The 14,589-nt window shown below is 47.5% G+C and overlaps 1 protein-coding gene across 1 annotated transcript in view; it reads left to right on the forward strand.

The window, feature by feature from the left end:
* Positions 1–7,468: 7,468 nt before the first annotated feature.
* The window catches only part of BSND (barttin CLCNK type accessory subunit beta), a 78,169-nt gene continuing 71,048 nt past the window's right edge, over positions 7,469–14,589 (forward strand). The window contains exons 1-2 of the mRNA XM_053247457.1: positions 7,469–7,585; positions 11,254–11,612. Coding sequence (XP_053103432.1) covers positions 11,583–11,612 — 30 coding nt within the window. The 5' untranslated portion in view covers positions 7,469–7,585; positions 11,254–11,582. The remainder of the gene's footprint in view (positions 7,586–11,253; positions 11,613–14,589) is intronic.

The following is a 14,589-nucleotide window of genomic DNA, read 5'->3' on the forward strand; positions in this document are numbered from 1 at the left end:
GCTGCACAGGGCTGTCACGAGATACAATGGCTGTGTCAACTACTGAAGGACCTAGGTACAGATGTACCACAGGCCATACCAGTGTATGAAGACAACCAAAGCTGCATTCAGCTCTCCAAACAAGAAGATGTAAAGAGGAGTACCAAACATATTGATATGAAGTACCATGTAGTGAGAAGTCTGCAGAAGGATGGACTAATCAAGCTGATCTACTGCCCGACAAATGAAATGCTTGCAGACATACTCACTAAGCCACTACCAAGACCCTGCTTTGAAAAGCTGAGAGAGAAAGTGAATCTTGTGAGCTGAGTCATGAGACATCGAGAGGGGGTGTTGGAAGTTAAAGGATTTTGCACTGTCTCTTTGCCTCAGACAGTGGAGGACAGACTAGTAAGTCAGAGGGCTAGAGGGTCAAGACATTTGTCATCCCTTCTCCACTGCTCTGATGCTATCCCTTTGATGTGTAGATTGCTAATCTCAGGGACTTCCTTCCTTCCTTCCTCTCTCTCTCTTCCTACCTGGCCCGCCTACCTTGCAACATGGCAAGCTTCTCTCCCTGCACCATATGTGCAGAGAGGATGCAGAATCCATCTGCATCCAGCTAGATAGATAGATTAGAGATCCTAAATCCTCACTTTCCTATCTAGAATGGAGTTCCTTAATAAATGCCTTTTATATTGAACTAGTGTTTTTAAGCCCGTTATAATAACGGGCTCTAGTGGGGTGTGTGTGCTAGTTTGCTTCTCCTCCCTTCTCCTCCCAGTTGCTACTTCCTTCCTCCCAGTTGCTAGGACGGAGTCCCGTTGCCCGAGACCCTCAACAGCAACAGACCCTCAACACCAGATAGGCGGCTGCAAGTTGGTTTTGGGCTGGAGGGGCTTCTCTTTGGCCGGGCTGTGCACCCGGCGGCAGCCGCTTCTCCTCGGCCGTCCCGCCCGCCTGGCGGCGGGGCTTCTCCTAGGCCGGCTGCCCGCCTGGCGGCAGCCGCTTCTCTTCAGCCGGCCCGCCCGGCAGCAGCCGCTTCTCCTCGGCTGGCTCGCTTCTCCTCGGCCGGCTTCTCCTCAGCCTTGCCAACATGGCCACCCGTGTCTGGGCGGCTGTATCTTTTACAGAGGTTCTGAGCATGCGCTCTGCGCATGCTCAGAACTGCCAAAAAAGACACGGGCAGCACGGCCGCACACTCAGGGTCTTTATTATAGAGGATTGAAACTATGAATTGGCTCCAAGTTACTTTACTCTCAGCACACACGCATGCCTAACTAAACCGCTGTATTGTGCCTCTGTGCACTCTGCTATAATGAGAAAGGGATTCTCTCACCACAGAGAATTTCCAACAGAAAGGAATTATGCAGAAATTGACAGAGAAGCCCTTGCTATTATTGCCGGAGTTGAGAAGTTCCACAACTATCTCTATGGCCATGTCTTTGAAATTCATACTGATCACAATCTTCTTTGGGGAATGTTCTCTAATTTACTCTAATGTGAAGCCTATGCCCCTAGCACTGTCACCTCATATGGAATGCTGGAGTCTTTTGCTCAGTGCTTATGATTATACAGTACACTTGTCTACAAGCTAGGAACAACAATATCTAATCCTGATACTCTGAGTCGGCTGCCACTGGAGTTTGCTGTGCCACCACCAATGGAAGTTTTGATCCTGGAGGCCCTCCCAGACCCTCCCCTTCAGGCTGATCAAATTGCAAAATTAACCACTTGGGATCCCAAACTGGCTCATGTTTTAAATTGAGTGTGGAAGGGTTGGCCAGAAACTGCCAAAATAATTTAAGCCATTCAAAAGCTGTCAATGTGAGATGTCTGCCCATAAGGATGTATTTTGTGGGGAAACCATGTTGTTGTTCCCGAAGGGGGTCGTTGAACAATTTTAGCCACACGACCTGCAGCACATCCCAGAATTGTTTGCATGATTGGCTAGAAATTATGTCTGGTGGCCTGGAATTGACTCAGACATTGAAAGGTCTATAAATGAGTGCAGCACATGCCAGGCTACTCGACATAACCCACCAAGGGCACCTATTTTTCCCTGGGAAGTGACATTGGTCAAGGATTCATATTGACTTTGCAAGATCATTTTAGGGAAATAATTTCCTGATTGTGGTAGACTCTTACTTGAAATGGCTTGAAGTGGTCTTAGTACCCTCACAAACATCTACTGCAGCAATTACAGCACTGCACCATTTATTTACAGCCCATAGATTGCCTGACACTGTCATCTCACATTCATATCAGCTGTGTTTAAGGACTTTTTGGACAGAAACCTTATCTGGGCTGTCACAATTGCACCTCGTCATACTGAAGGAAATGGCCAGGCTGAATGGATGATGCAGACAGCAAAGGATGCCCTGAAGTGAATTGTTGGAGGAGACTGGTCAACACATCTTGCCAGGTTTCTGATTGCTCAACATGTTACTCCTTACTCAACAACAGGAGTCAGTCCTGCTGAGTTACTTATGGGGCAATGTCTAAATACTATGACTGTTTCCATCCAGATTTAACTTACAAGACAGACAGGAATGTGCTCTGGATGCTGCTCTGTCAGCACCTACTCTCTGTTTATCTGTGCCACTTGCAGAGGTTTTGCAAGGAACTATGGATGTGGACCAAGGCAGGTTCCTTCCACTATCATGGAGGTCACTGGACCTGTGTCATACAAGGTTCAATGCAGGCCCGTAGAGAGGCCAGCGGCAGCCCATGTTTGCCTGCTACCGTAGCCTCCCTGCCCCCTGCATCCAACATCAGATGCAGTGGGCGGGGTTTTGCTCAAATTCCCGGCCAGCGCTGCTGTCATGAGAACAAAGAGGAAGACAGCTATTAGAGGCTAAGACTATTTTATTGTGTAACTGGGAGAGCAACTGGTCCTATCCAACCCTAGCCCGGGAACCCTCCAGTGGCTGTTGTTAATGTCTATTTTATACTTCTTTTTAGATTGTGAGTCTTTTGGGACAGGGAATCGTCTATTTATTTATTATATATTTTCCTATGTAAACCGCTTTGCAAACATTTTTGAAAAGTGGTATATAAATATTATTATTGTTGTTGTTTACACAGTCAGACAGGTGTTATTGACTAGTTTGTTTTATCCAGACATCGAGTCCTTCCCAAGGACCTGGGATGCCAGAATTTTATTGTCAATGTTGTTGCTGTTGTTATAGATATCGTCGCAGAATATAGGCTGTTCCCAGCAAAGTTGGTTTTTGTAATTGGCTGATGGTGGTTTCTGTGGCTCCTATGGTGTTGAGGTGCTCTTCAAGTTGTTTTGGAATTGCACCCAGGGCGCCAATTACCACTGGGATTATTTTGGTCTTTTTCTGCCACAGCCTTTCAAGTTCAATTGAAATCTGCTTCTTTACAAAGGCAGCACTTGCTATTTGTTGTTGACTTTTCTACTTTTGCTCTTATTGCATTTGTTCTTAGTGCCTGTTCTTGCGCAGCCAGTATTAAACCCTCTGTTGTTACAGACCAGGCCCGATTGGTATACCAAATATGCTCATTAGCTAGTATACAAAATCAGGTCTGGCTTCAAGTTCTTTTATATGGTGACCCATGTTGGATCTGGGCTCAAGGAAGAAAGGAGATGCAAACCACTCAAACAGGATTCAATGGGCTTTATTGAATATAAAAGGCTTAGCAACAATCTAGCAAAGCAGAAAGCAGAATACTCTATTAATATTAGCAACAGTATTTAAATGGAACATTCTAGCCATCACCAATATTCCACCCAGTGTTCCTAACTAAATATGTGTTTGCACTTAAATCTTCCTAGAGCCTAGTACAGTTTAGATACAGGCGGAAAAGGGGGGGGGGAGGAAGGAAGGCTCAGGGCTGGCATAGTTTTGGGGTGATTAGTAGAGGAAAAAGGGGGAGGAGAGGGGAGCAGGGAAAGAGGAAGGGATGAGTGGATCCCAAGCAGCATATTTACCAGGAACCGAGGCTGGAGAGAGAAGAATCACTTCAGTTGAAGGAGTGAGGCGCTGGCGGAGACAGGAGCTGTGCAGTTGCTTCAGATCAGGCAGCTAGGGCAGCAGAACTCAGGCATTGCTGTAGTTTCTGTTCATGAACAGAGTTCCTGCTTAGCCCCGTAGCTTTAGCAGCAAACTCTGGGATCTTGTGAGCAGCTTTTCTGTAGGCAAAGATTGCTGAGCTCTCTGTCTCAAAAAGCCCCATTCTTTATAGTGGATTTTCTCGTTGATCTATACAAATCTCATCTTTTCCTGGGTTCCCCAGAAGGGGTGACAAAACTGTTACTTTCAGGGCAATGTCTTTTAATCACTCAGGATATTGGCCAGTTCAGAGAATTCTGAATCTCATCTTCTGAAATCTGTGCACTCAGGAAGGGTGTGGGGGGGGGGAAGCAAGTGTTAGTGGAAAGACTAAATCTACAGGTGTTCTCCCAGGATGGAATTTCTATAGACAGCAACTGAGTAATCCCCCTTGGGGCATGGCAGAGCCAATCATTGACAATGATTAGCATAGATTTCTTCCACAGACATTATCTGATATTGAGTTACATTTTAGCATATTGATTAGCTCAAGCCCAGCCTTTGTGCTATCTTAAGTATCCAGTTTCACAATGCAATGCTGGAATGTCTCACCCAGAGGCCGAGCAGGCATTTCACCCAGAGTTCAGGTGTGATTTCATCTCTTAATATAAAAATGAAATCAGACACAGGTCTATATTCCAGGCCTATATTCCACAAACTTCTGAGTGGTGCACTACACTGTTTCTTTCTTCAAGTTGCCATTCTTAAGCCATTGCCAGGTCTTGGTGATGTCTGATTTTCCACTTATATTGTGCAAATATTGATCGTGCAGTGGCTTATTTTTCCATTTTTCTGCTTGGTTCTTGATTTGTTCTTTCTTGTAGGCCTGCTTTGTTTCATTGGTGTTTAATAGTTTCTCATTATTGACCATTTTAAGTACATCTTCTTTACTGTCCTTGATATAATGTGCAAGGCCTCTTTTCTCCTCCTCTACTGTTTGATGGACTTGCAGCATTCCTCTTCCACCTGAGCTGCGAGGGAGGTATAGCCTATCTACATCACTGCGGGGGTGCAGAGCATGATTGATGGTCATTATTTTCCTGGTCTTATGATCTAGCGTCTCTAGCTCTGCCTGGGTCCAGTCTATTATTCCTGCAGTGTATCTGATAACAGGTATAGCCCAGGTGTTTACGGCGTGTATGGTGTTCCCGCCATTGAGTTTGGACTTGAGGATTTTTCTAACTCTCCTGATGTATCCACTTCCAATTTTTATTTTAACTTCAGTGTGTGCAATGTTATCAGCCTGGAGAATGCCCAAGTATGTATTTGTAATGTTCTTTCTCTTCCAGGTTCTTGATGTTGCTTCCATTGGGCAGTTCTATTCCTTCTGTTTTTCTTATTTTTCCTCTGTTCATTATTAATGCAGCACACTTGTCTAGTCCAAACTCCATTGCTATATCGCTACTGAATATACAGACAGTGTTGTTGTTGTCATTATTATTATACATGCAGACTGGGAATGAATGCCTTTTTGCTGCAGTATGCTTTTGAAATGGCTGGGCTGCTTTGCTTGGGGTTTCTTTTGTTCGGTCATTGCAGCTAAAGACATAAAATCTACATTTCCTAAGGAGCTACTCTTTCTCCTTTTAGTTTTTTGTGGTGAAAGGGTTATTTCTTCTAAACTTTCAGGTTTCCTCTGCTCCCTGATCTGTGCTTTTATTAACTCTGATTGCCTTGCCATTTCAGATTTTCTGCGAGTTGCATTCACTCTGATAGCCCTTTATCTAGAATTCCAAGGACAAGCTTGTCTCTGAGATGTTCATCAGGCGTTGTAACGCCTTCTTCTTTGTGGAGCTTTGTAGCTAGTCTGAAGCAAGCAAATCTTTCTTTCCATTCTAGCCAAGCAGCATTGTAAAAGCGTAACGCTTCTGGTGCAGGAAAGTGAGCCATTTCAAAAGTTTGTGGATTCGAACTCAGACTTCTGACACCATGTCATGAGAGCTCAGAGGACAGCAGCCATTATAGCCTAAAACTACTTTATTGTGTAACAGGTAGAGGCAAGTTCAACAAAGGTACGGGCAGGAAGAAGGAAGGCCTTCAATTCAGATCACCACTAGCAAATGCTAGTGCCACCTACTGGCTGGACATATTATAACAACATTTCCACACAGTCGCGTTCGTTCTCAGAGCGGCCAAGAGCAGCTCTCCCGGCTTTAAAAGGCAAGGAGACGTGTTTCCAGCCAGACTGGGAAGCCAGCACTCGGCTAAGCAGCTCAAAACAGAGTGGCTAAACCCACCCAACCCCGACATTTTTGAGGTGCTTAGTCCAGCACCGGCTTCCCTGCCTAGTTGGGAACGCATTTCCCTGCCTTTTAAAGCAGGGAGAGCCGCTCCCGGCTATGCCAGGAACACGGAAGGGAATTTTCTCGGAAATTAGGTGCTCCCCCCCCCGTTTCCAAGCAAAACCCCACCCTCTGCATCTGACATAAGGCACAGGGGGCGGGACAGGGATGGGAGGCATGGCCCTTGAGGGGGGCGGCACGGGTTCTTTGAACCCATTCACACAATGGTGGCTCTACCCCAGTTCAAGGTGGACAAGATGGACCAGCAGGGGCATAGCAAGGTTGGAGTGGGCCCAGAGACAAGATTTTAAAATGCCCCCCCCCCGAAGCTCAGCTCATGAAGTAAAGAAATCTTAAATGAGGCTGAATAGTGGTAACAAAAAACACAGTAAAGTTTTTATACACACACATACACACACACACACACACAATGCCACAATAGAACATCATCCTAAATTATTTTTTTAAAGGTTTTGTAAATTGTGGACGATGCAAGTCATTTAATGGTACTAGAGAAAGACTTGCTGTTCTGGTAGCTCCAGGTCTTAACACTCACATCAGTTTTCGGAGGATGAATACAACTGAAGGAAGCCCGGGCGGGTGTGTGGCTGGGGGAGTCAGTCATGTGACTTGCCTCTGGTGAGCCCCCCAAGGCAGTGGGCCCCCAGACTGCTGTCTCCCCTTGCCTTATTATAGTTACGCCCCTGTGGACCAGTGTGGAATTGCCACATTGATCAATTGAGACGGCGTTCTTCCCAGAGTGAACTGGTACCAACGGACCCATCAGAGGCATCTTCCTTGGGCATTGGAGCTGATGTGTCTGCCACACTCCCTGTGGAATTACCAGAGCCAGCAAGGGATGAGAGTGATAGTTGTTCCTTGCCTGAGGCAGTTGCTGAGGTGCAGTCCTCTGGACCACTGACATCCACCCGCAGACTTCAGAGACCATCCTGTGAAAGTGTTCCCCCTCACTGGATGAAGGACTATGTTAGCTAATCAGGGAGGAGGGTTATGTATGCCAGGGGTTGCTGTGTTGTTTAGTTGTGCTTTTTGTTCCTTTGCAGCTCCTGTAGTTTTTTGGGAGGTGTAGCTGCTGGGTGGAGCTTCTGCATATTCTAAATGTGCCAATAAAGAGCAGTGTTTTTTAGGCCTGTATGTCCCCTCCATTTTTTCTGCTACTAACACAGCAAACAATTTTCTCAAGATATGCCTGGCAGCATTTTGCCCCAACAGCAAGGCAGACAGGTGCGTGCTGATAAAAGAGCACACCACTTTTAAATAGGGGTGTGAACAAAACCAGTTTGCCTGGTTTGGTTTTATTTATTTATTTTATTTTATTATTTATTTTATTTATTTTTACATTTCTATACCGCCTTTCATTAAAAACAACCCCAAGGCAGTTTACAAAAATTAAAACATACAATAAAAAAGCAGTAAAAACATCAAGCTAAAAACATATAAAAACAGACATAAAAACAATACAACAGATAAAAACACACAGAAGCAGCAGTAAAAACGATTATGTAAAGGCCTGGGTAAAAAGCCAAGTCTTTACAAGCTTTCTAAAAGCGGTGATGGAGTCCGAGGAACGAATGGCCACTGGGAGAGCATTCCAGAGTCTAGGAGCAGCAACAGAGAAGGCCCTGTCCCGAGTGCACGACAGCCGGGCCTCTCTCATTGTCGGCACCCGGAGCAGGGCCCCCTCAGATGTCCTCGTCAAGCAGGCAGCAACCCTTGGGAGCAGGCGGTCCCTCAAATACCCCGGGCCCAAACCGTTAAGGGCTTTAAAGGTCAAAACCAGCACTTTGAATTGGACCCAGAAACGAACCGGCAGCCAGTGCAGCTCTTTCAAAATGCGGGTGATATGTTCCCAACAGGCAGCTCCGGATAAAACCCTCGCTGCCACATTTTGCACTAGCTGCAGTTTCCGGATATTCTTCAAGGGCAGCCCCACGTAGAGCGCGTTACAGTAATCCAGCTGCGACGTGACTAAGGCGTGGGTAACCGTGGCCACATCTGCCTTCTCGAGAAAGGGACGCAGCTGGCGCACTAGCCGAAGCCGTGCAAAGGCACCCCTGGCCACCGCCTCCACCTGAGCTTCCAAAAGCAGAGCCGGGTCCAGTAGTACCCCTAAGCTGCATACTTGCTCCTTCAAGGGGAGTGCAACCCCATCCAGAACCGGTAAAATCTCCTCATCCCGATTGGCTCTCCTACTGACCAACAGTACCTCCGTCTTATCCGGATTCAATTTCAGTTTGTTAGCCCACATCCAACCCATCACAGCCTCCAGCCCCCGATTCAGGACATCCACCGCCTCCCTAGGATCAGATGACAAGGAGAGATAGAGCTGAGTGTCATCCGCATATTGCTGACAACTCAGTCCAAGTCCCCGGATGATCTCTCCCAGCGGCTTCATGTAGATGTTAAACAGCATGGGGGACAAGACCGATCACTGCGGGACCCCACAGGCCAACGGCCACGGGGCCGAGCAGTAGTCCCCCAGCACCACCTTCTGGACCCTCCCCCCAAGAAAGGACTGGAACCACTGTAATGCAGTGCCTCCAATTCCCATACTCGAGAGGCGGCCCAGAAGGATACCATGGTCGATGGTATCGAACGCAGCCGAGAGGTCCAGCAGAACTAACAGGGACACACTCCCCCTGTCTAGTTCCCGGCGTAGGTCATCCACTAGAGCGACCAAGGCAGTCTCAGTCCCATACCTGGGGCGGAAGCCAGATTGAAAAGGGTCCAGATAATCCGTATCATCCAAGACCCTCTGAAACTGGGACGCCACCACACGCTCCATCACCTTGCCCAGAAAGGGAAGGTTAGACACAGGTCTATAGTTGTCCAGAAGCACGCATGCCCAGTGGGCCTCTGCATGGCTGTGTCATGACCCAGGCCATGAAGAGGCCCATTGGGCATGTGTGATGGCCTCCAAAATGGCTTTCACTGCTGCCACTGGAAAAATGGGCCAAACTGGCCCTTTTTAGAATGGGAAAAGGCCAGCAAGCGGAGGGGAGATGGCAAAGACCTCCACCCCCCCCCCCCGTGGCCACTGCCAATGACCCGGACACAGCGGTGAGTGTTAAAAGTTTTAAAAATCTATATATTTATTTCTCCTAGGCATACCCGTCACTAATCTAATGTGTGGCAGCTCTTGTGAGAGTTTGTGAGCAGTGGGGGTGGGGACCGGGACAGGGACAGGGACAGGAAAGAAAACAGCCATGGCGGCTGGCGGAGCCACACTGGTGGGAGGAGCCGACCAGCCGGCAGGAGGAAGCAGCTGGTCGGTGGGCAAAGCCACGCCGGCGGGAGGAGGCGGCTGGCGGGAGGAGGAGGGTGGCCAACTGGAGGAGGTGGTGGCTGGCCAGCTGGAGGTGGCTGGCAGGCAGGCGGGTGGGAAGTTAGGGGCCAGCGGCGAGAAAATGGCTGGGCCAAACTAGAGGCACAGGTGCTCTGCGCCCAGCCCAGCTAGTTTTAATTTTTTTAAAACTTAGAACCCCCAAACCAGCTTCGAGCTGGTTCAGGAGCTTTGATTCGAGGTTGAGCTGAACTAGTTCCAGTCCGGCTCGAGGGCAAGCCCTTGCGCCAGCCCGGTTTGATGGCGAACTGGCTTGACCTCGAGCAGGTTCACACATCCTTACTTTTAAAGCGAAAGAGGCTTTTAAAGTGAAAGAGAACCTCGAGCAGGTTCACACATCCTTACTTTTAAAGCGAAAGAGGCTTTTAAAGTGAAAGAGAACCTCGAGCAGGTTCACACATCCTTACTTTTAAAGCGAAAGAGGCTTTTAAAGTGAAAGAGAACCTCGAGCAGGTTCACACATCCTTACTTGGCTGAAAGAGACTTGGCTGCACCCAGACACTGACTTGCACCTAAGCTGCATCAGCAATACACCTGCAGTAACCCTGCCCATGGTAACCTTCTTCTAGTTCAGTCAATTTTATGCGAATAGACACAAATTCTATCGCTTTTGTCTGATTTAACATCACCTGTAACTTGCTCCTTTTACCTTGTGCAGGTCTGAAACTGTAATAAAGATTGATTGATTGATTGTTCTGTTAATTAAATAGATAACATTTTGCCCTACAACGGTGATGTCTGTCTCTGTCAATTGCCCCTGTTCATTAACAGTGGGCTAGGAAGTCAGGAGTTCTGTGGTACTTCTCCTGTGCTCACATCTGAAAGGCAAGGGTTCTAAGGGGTTTGACGGGCAAAGCCTGACTTGCTCTGAAGAATAGGGTGGTTGGACTCTTTGGGAATCTGACCAAGATCTGGAACTTCCCTGTGAAAACAGATAGGAACCTCTGTCTTTTGTGATTTGGTCTGAGAGTTTCATGTCAATGAGTGAGTGAGGCCCAACCAGCTTTAGATAGGTAGATAGATACCAATATAGTAAGCTCCAAACTGGGGAAAAACCCCTTTATAAGAAAAGATTGTCACAGTTTCCAAGCCCACAAGCCCAGATTTCTGCTGGAGAGAGAAAAGACAGTTTTGCAGCTGTAAGTGGGGTGTTGGAAAGTGGGGAAGAGAAGGCAAGGGACCAGGGCTGACTTGTATGCCTCAAGGGACCTGCTGCCTGGTAGTCTGGCTCCGCCCCCCTGCCCTGCCCCTCCCCCCACCTTGGGATCTCTCCTCTCTGGCCTCTCTGTTTCAATCCATCTCCCTCAACCTGACCGGGATCTTCCTGGGCAAATGCTCTGCCAGAACCTAATCCAGGGAAATGTGGTGGCGTAGTGACTGAAGTTTGAAGAGGCTGTAAGTGGGATGCTGGAAGGTGGGGGAATGAAGACACAAGACCAGTGGTGACCCTCATGCCTTTAGGCTTTAGCTCAAACACACATACAGGCATACACAGTTTTTCACTTTTATTGATACCAGACAATCCTCAACCTTTCTCCCTTTTCTTAAGTGGCAGGCACAGTCTCCAGACTAGAACGTATCTCCGTCTCTGGATCTTGGGCACTAGAGGGCGCTGTTAAGCCACTCTCTGGAACGAGTCTTAGGAGTTCACCAGTCAACGTCAGTCCGATTCAGCAGCGACAAGGAAATCCTCCTTTCTCTCCGCTGGAGGGCGCTGCTGCTGTTATCAAAGTTGGCTGTGGGGATTTAATTGGCTTGGCTAGCTAGGACTTGCGCTTGCAAGTCTAGCATTCTTTGGAAGCGCCTCGGCTTGCCCTGTGCTTTCTGTTCCTGCTGCAGTTGAGAGTTTCGCTGCTTGCTTGTCCAAGGAGCTTCTGGATGCCAGATGGGGACCACCTGAAGCCACGGGTAGGTATGCCTAGATTGTCTCACAATGCCTGCCTCTCTGATTTCAGACTGCCTCGCTCACAATCTGAGCTGGCGGCAGAGGGAGGGAAACGTGCGAAGAGTAGTTCGCGATTTGCAGCACTGATCTCATGTTCAAGCACGTTAGCAATTCTTAGGGGGGATTATTGCTGCTATGATTGTGCCGCAGGGCTGCATGCTATAATATCGTCCATGTCCGCGTCCAATTGGCTGGCCTGCCGTACGAGCCGTCTCAATATTTGCTCCTAACCATTGGCTTGAATTATTCAAAGTTCAGCGTCGTTTGCGGTGCAGCCAGTAAGACGCTCAGAATGGCCCCGAGAACTGCCCAGAATTAGTAGGGTAGCCTCTCGGGAACATTGTGCTGGTTTCGCCTGGGATGCATTATCTGGCAAGTTTGCTTCCCAAAGACACTGGTGCAGGCGACGGCGTTCGTAGAACGTTTTCCGCTTGGACTTTGCTGTAGAAGCTCCGTGCGTTTGTTTTGAAGGGCTGCGGCACACAGGAGGGGGAGAATCCCATTTCAGTCCACGCTGGATGGAACCGTCTCTTGCCTCCTCCTCCTCCTCCTCGGTGATACATTTCCGCGGTTGCTAATAGCGAGGAGTGGACGCAAAAAGCAAAAGGACTGCCGGGCTGGCGGCAGCGGCATTGCATTTGTGCTCGATGTGTGTGTGTGTGGGTCGTCGGAGACTCAAAACTCATTTTCTTGCTTAGGTCGGTGCCTGGATTTTCACTTAACCGCCGTGCGCGGGATGTGTGCATTAAGTAACAATAAAATGTGCCATGCATAAACCTCTTCATTTAGAGAATAGGGACTGAAACCGGTTTAGCACCAGAACAGAAATCGAGGAGGGGCACAGAAGGGGCAAAGTGCATTTCTGGGTGGGCAAGCTGGGTCCCACACTTAGATTTTTTGAAACAGAACTCATGGTACATTTCACACTAACACTCTCATCTTGAGGATATTTTCACTCAAATATATCCTTTTCAGCTTAGAAATGGGTGGGTGGGGGAGTAGTGGGGCTATCTGTGGGGGGTGGGGCACTTGCCCACCCATGTGCTCCATCTCGAGCCACCCCTGCAGTTTAGATCCAGTGGGCTTACTTACAGGCAAGCACTCCTGTTGAAACGCTCTGTTGATTAGTCATAAAGATTAGGGGAGTCAGAATGTCACATTCTGCTTAATTGTCTGTTCGTTGTTCTATTGTTTGGAGATTTGGTCACACAAACCCTGCGGTAAACTGGCCCATGGTAGAATTCCAAAGTTGCTGGATGGGAAGGGTTTGTTTTGGCAATCACTGCCTCTTGGATCTGCTGCACCCGGACGTTTCTGGTAGAGTAGCCCTACTTAGTAAGGTCAAACATCTTGCACAATCTTGACTTGTAGAATACAGAGCTGGGATTTTTAAAAAGTGTGCCAGGCAGGTGTTTGCATGGTACACTTGAATATTATATATGGGGAACTTGTATAAATGAGGTATCCTCAAGAGCAGACACAGGGTGATTCTATAGTGATTGGTATTCACACACTAAGCCTTTGTTTTTCTCTGGCATAGAAATGCCAGATGCTCTGCCAAGAATATTTGGAGAAATGTCTTAACGAAAACTCCAACAACAAAAACAGAATCCCAAACCTGTAGCTGTTTATAGAAGCCACTCGCAATAGGTAGTGCATCTCTTCCTCTACCTGCACCACATAAACAGCTTTCTTTTCCTGAGGTTATTGTGGGGTTGCAGACAGGTGCAGGGGAATACACAGAATGATTAGATGACATGAAAACCCATCAACACTGTCTGTATAGGAAAAATGGTCAGCTAAGCCCTTTAAAGGAGGGTAAGTGATCAAGACTGAGAAGTGATAAAGTTAAGGAAGTCTGTAAACCACATTTAGGAAAGAAAGGAAAGATTGTGCTGTTTAGTCGGTGTCGACTGCTGGCGACCACAGACCTATTGTGGTTTTCTTGGTAGAATACAGGAATGGTTTACCATTGCCTTTCTTCCACGCAGTATGAGATGATGCCTTTGCCGTTGTCACGGAAGTGAGCCTCCACCTCCAGCACCTTCCTATATCGCTGCTGCCCGATATGGGTGACTACAAATATATATTTACTAGTCATGGTTTGGGAAGCACAACGGCAGGGATTTGAACTCAGGCTCTTGCTCCCTAGTTTAGTGACTTGCATATAAGTCCTCCTGGGGCATCCTGCTTCTAGCAAACCTCCCCCTGCCCAATTTACCTGTATTCAGAATATGTAGGATGTGCCTTTATAGTAGGAGTAAAGATAAGAATGTTTCATCCATCAGAAGCATCAGTCAAAAGGGTAATTAGAGAAAAATAGCACATTTTTGAATGTTTGTTTAGAAGCCACTAAGCACCTGTATGCTTATCTACACAATTAAGATAATTATGATTATCTGAGTTAAAACTAGTTCATATCCCAGCCCTCAGTATAATGCCCTCTGATCCTTACAGCTGTGTATATATACTGGACCTGCACACATGTATATTAGCTGAACAGATGGTCACCATGGGCGGCTTTGTCAATGCCAGTCACCAGGGGTCCTCCACGAATGGTTGGAATCCAGCATGCATCCCCATGTAGAGGTCAAGCCACAGGAACTGGACCCACAGCACCTTTTCATGTGTGGATTGCCCTTACTTAGTCAAGATGACCAGGTCATCAGCACAAGGGCCAATTCACTCTGCTGGATTTGTTCACCCAAACAAAATACACTATCATGGGGTGAAGGTCAGTATGCGCAGTGAGCCAGCAGTCATCTTCATGATCATGGTTGCACTTGTCCCAGTAGCACCAGGGGAGATGGCTGCTGACTTGCTACATGTATTCCTGCCCAACACCAATCTCATTCCACATAGTTCTGTAATCACATAAGGCAGGGGTTTCTAAGTTTAGGTCCCCAGATGTTGCATACAAGTTTGATCATGCATTTTAGC

This window comes from Hemicordylus capensis, chromosome 4 (assembly GCF_027244095.1).
Source record: "Hemicordylus capensis ecotype Gifberg chromosome 4, rHemCap1.1.pri, whole genome shotgun sequence".
Taxonomy (NCBI): domain Eukaryota; kingdom Metazoa; phylum Chordata; class Lepidosauria; order Squamata; family Cordylidae; genus Hemicordylus; species Hemicordylus capensis.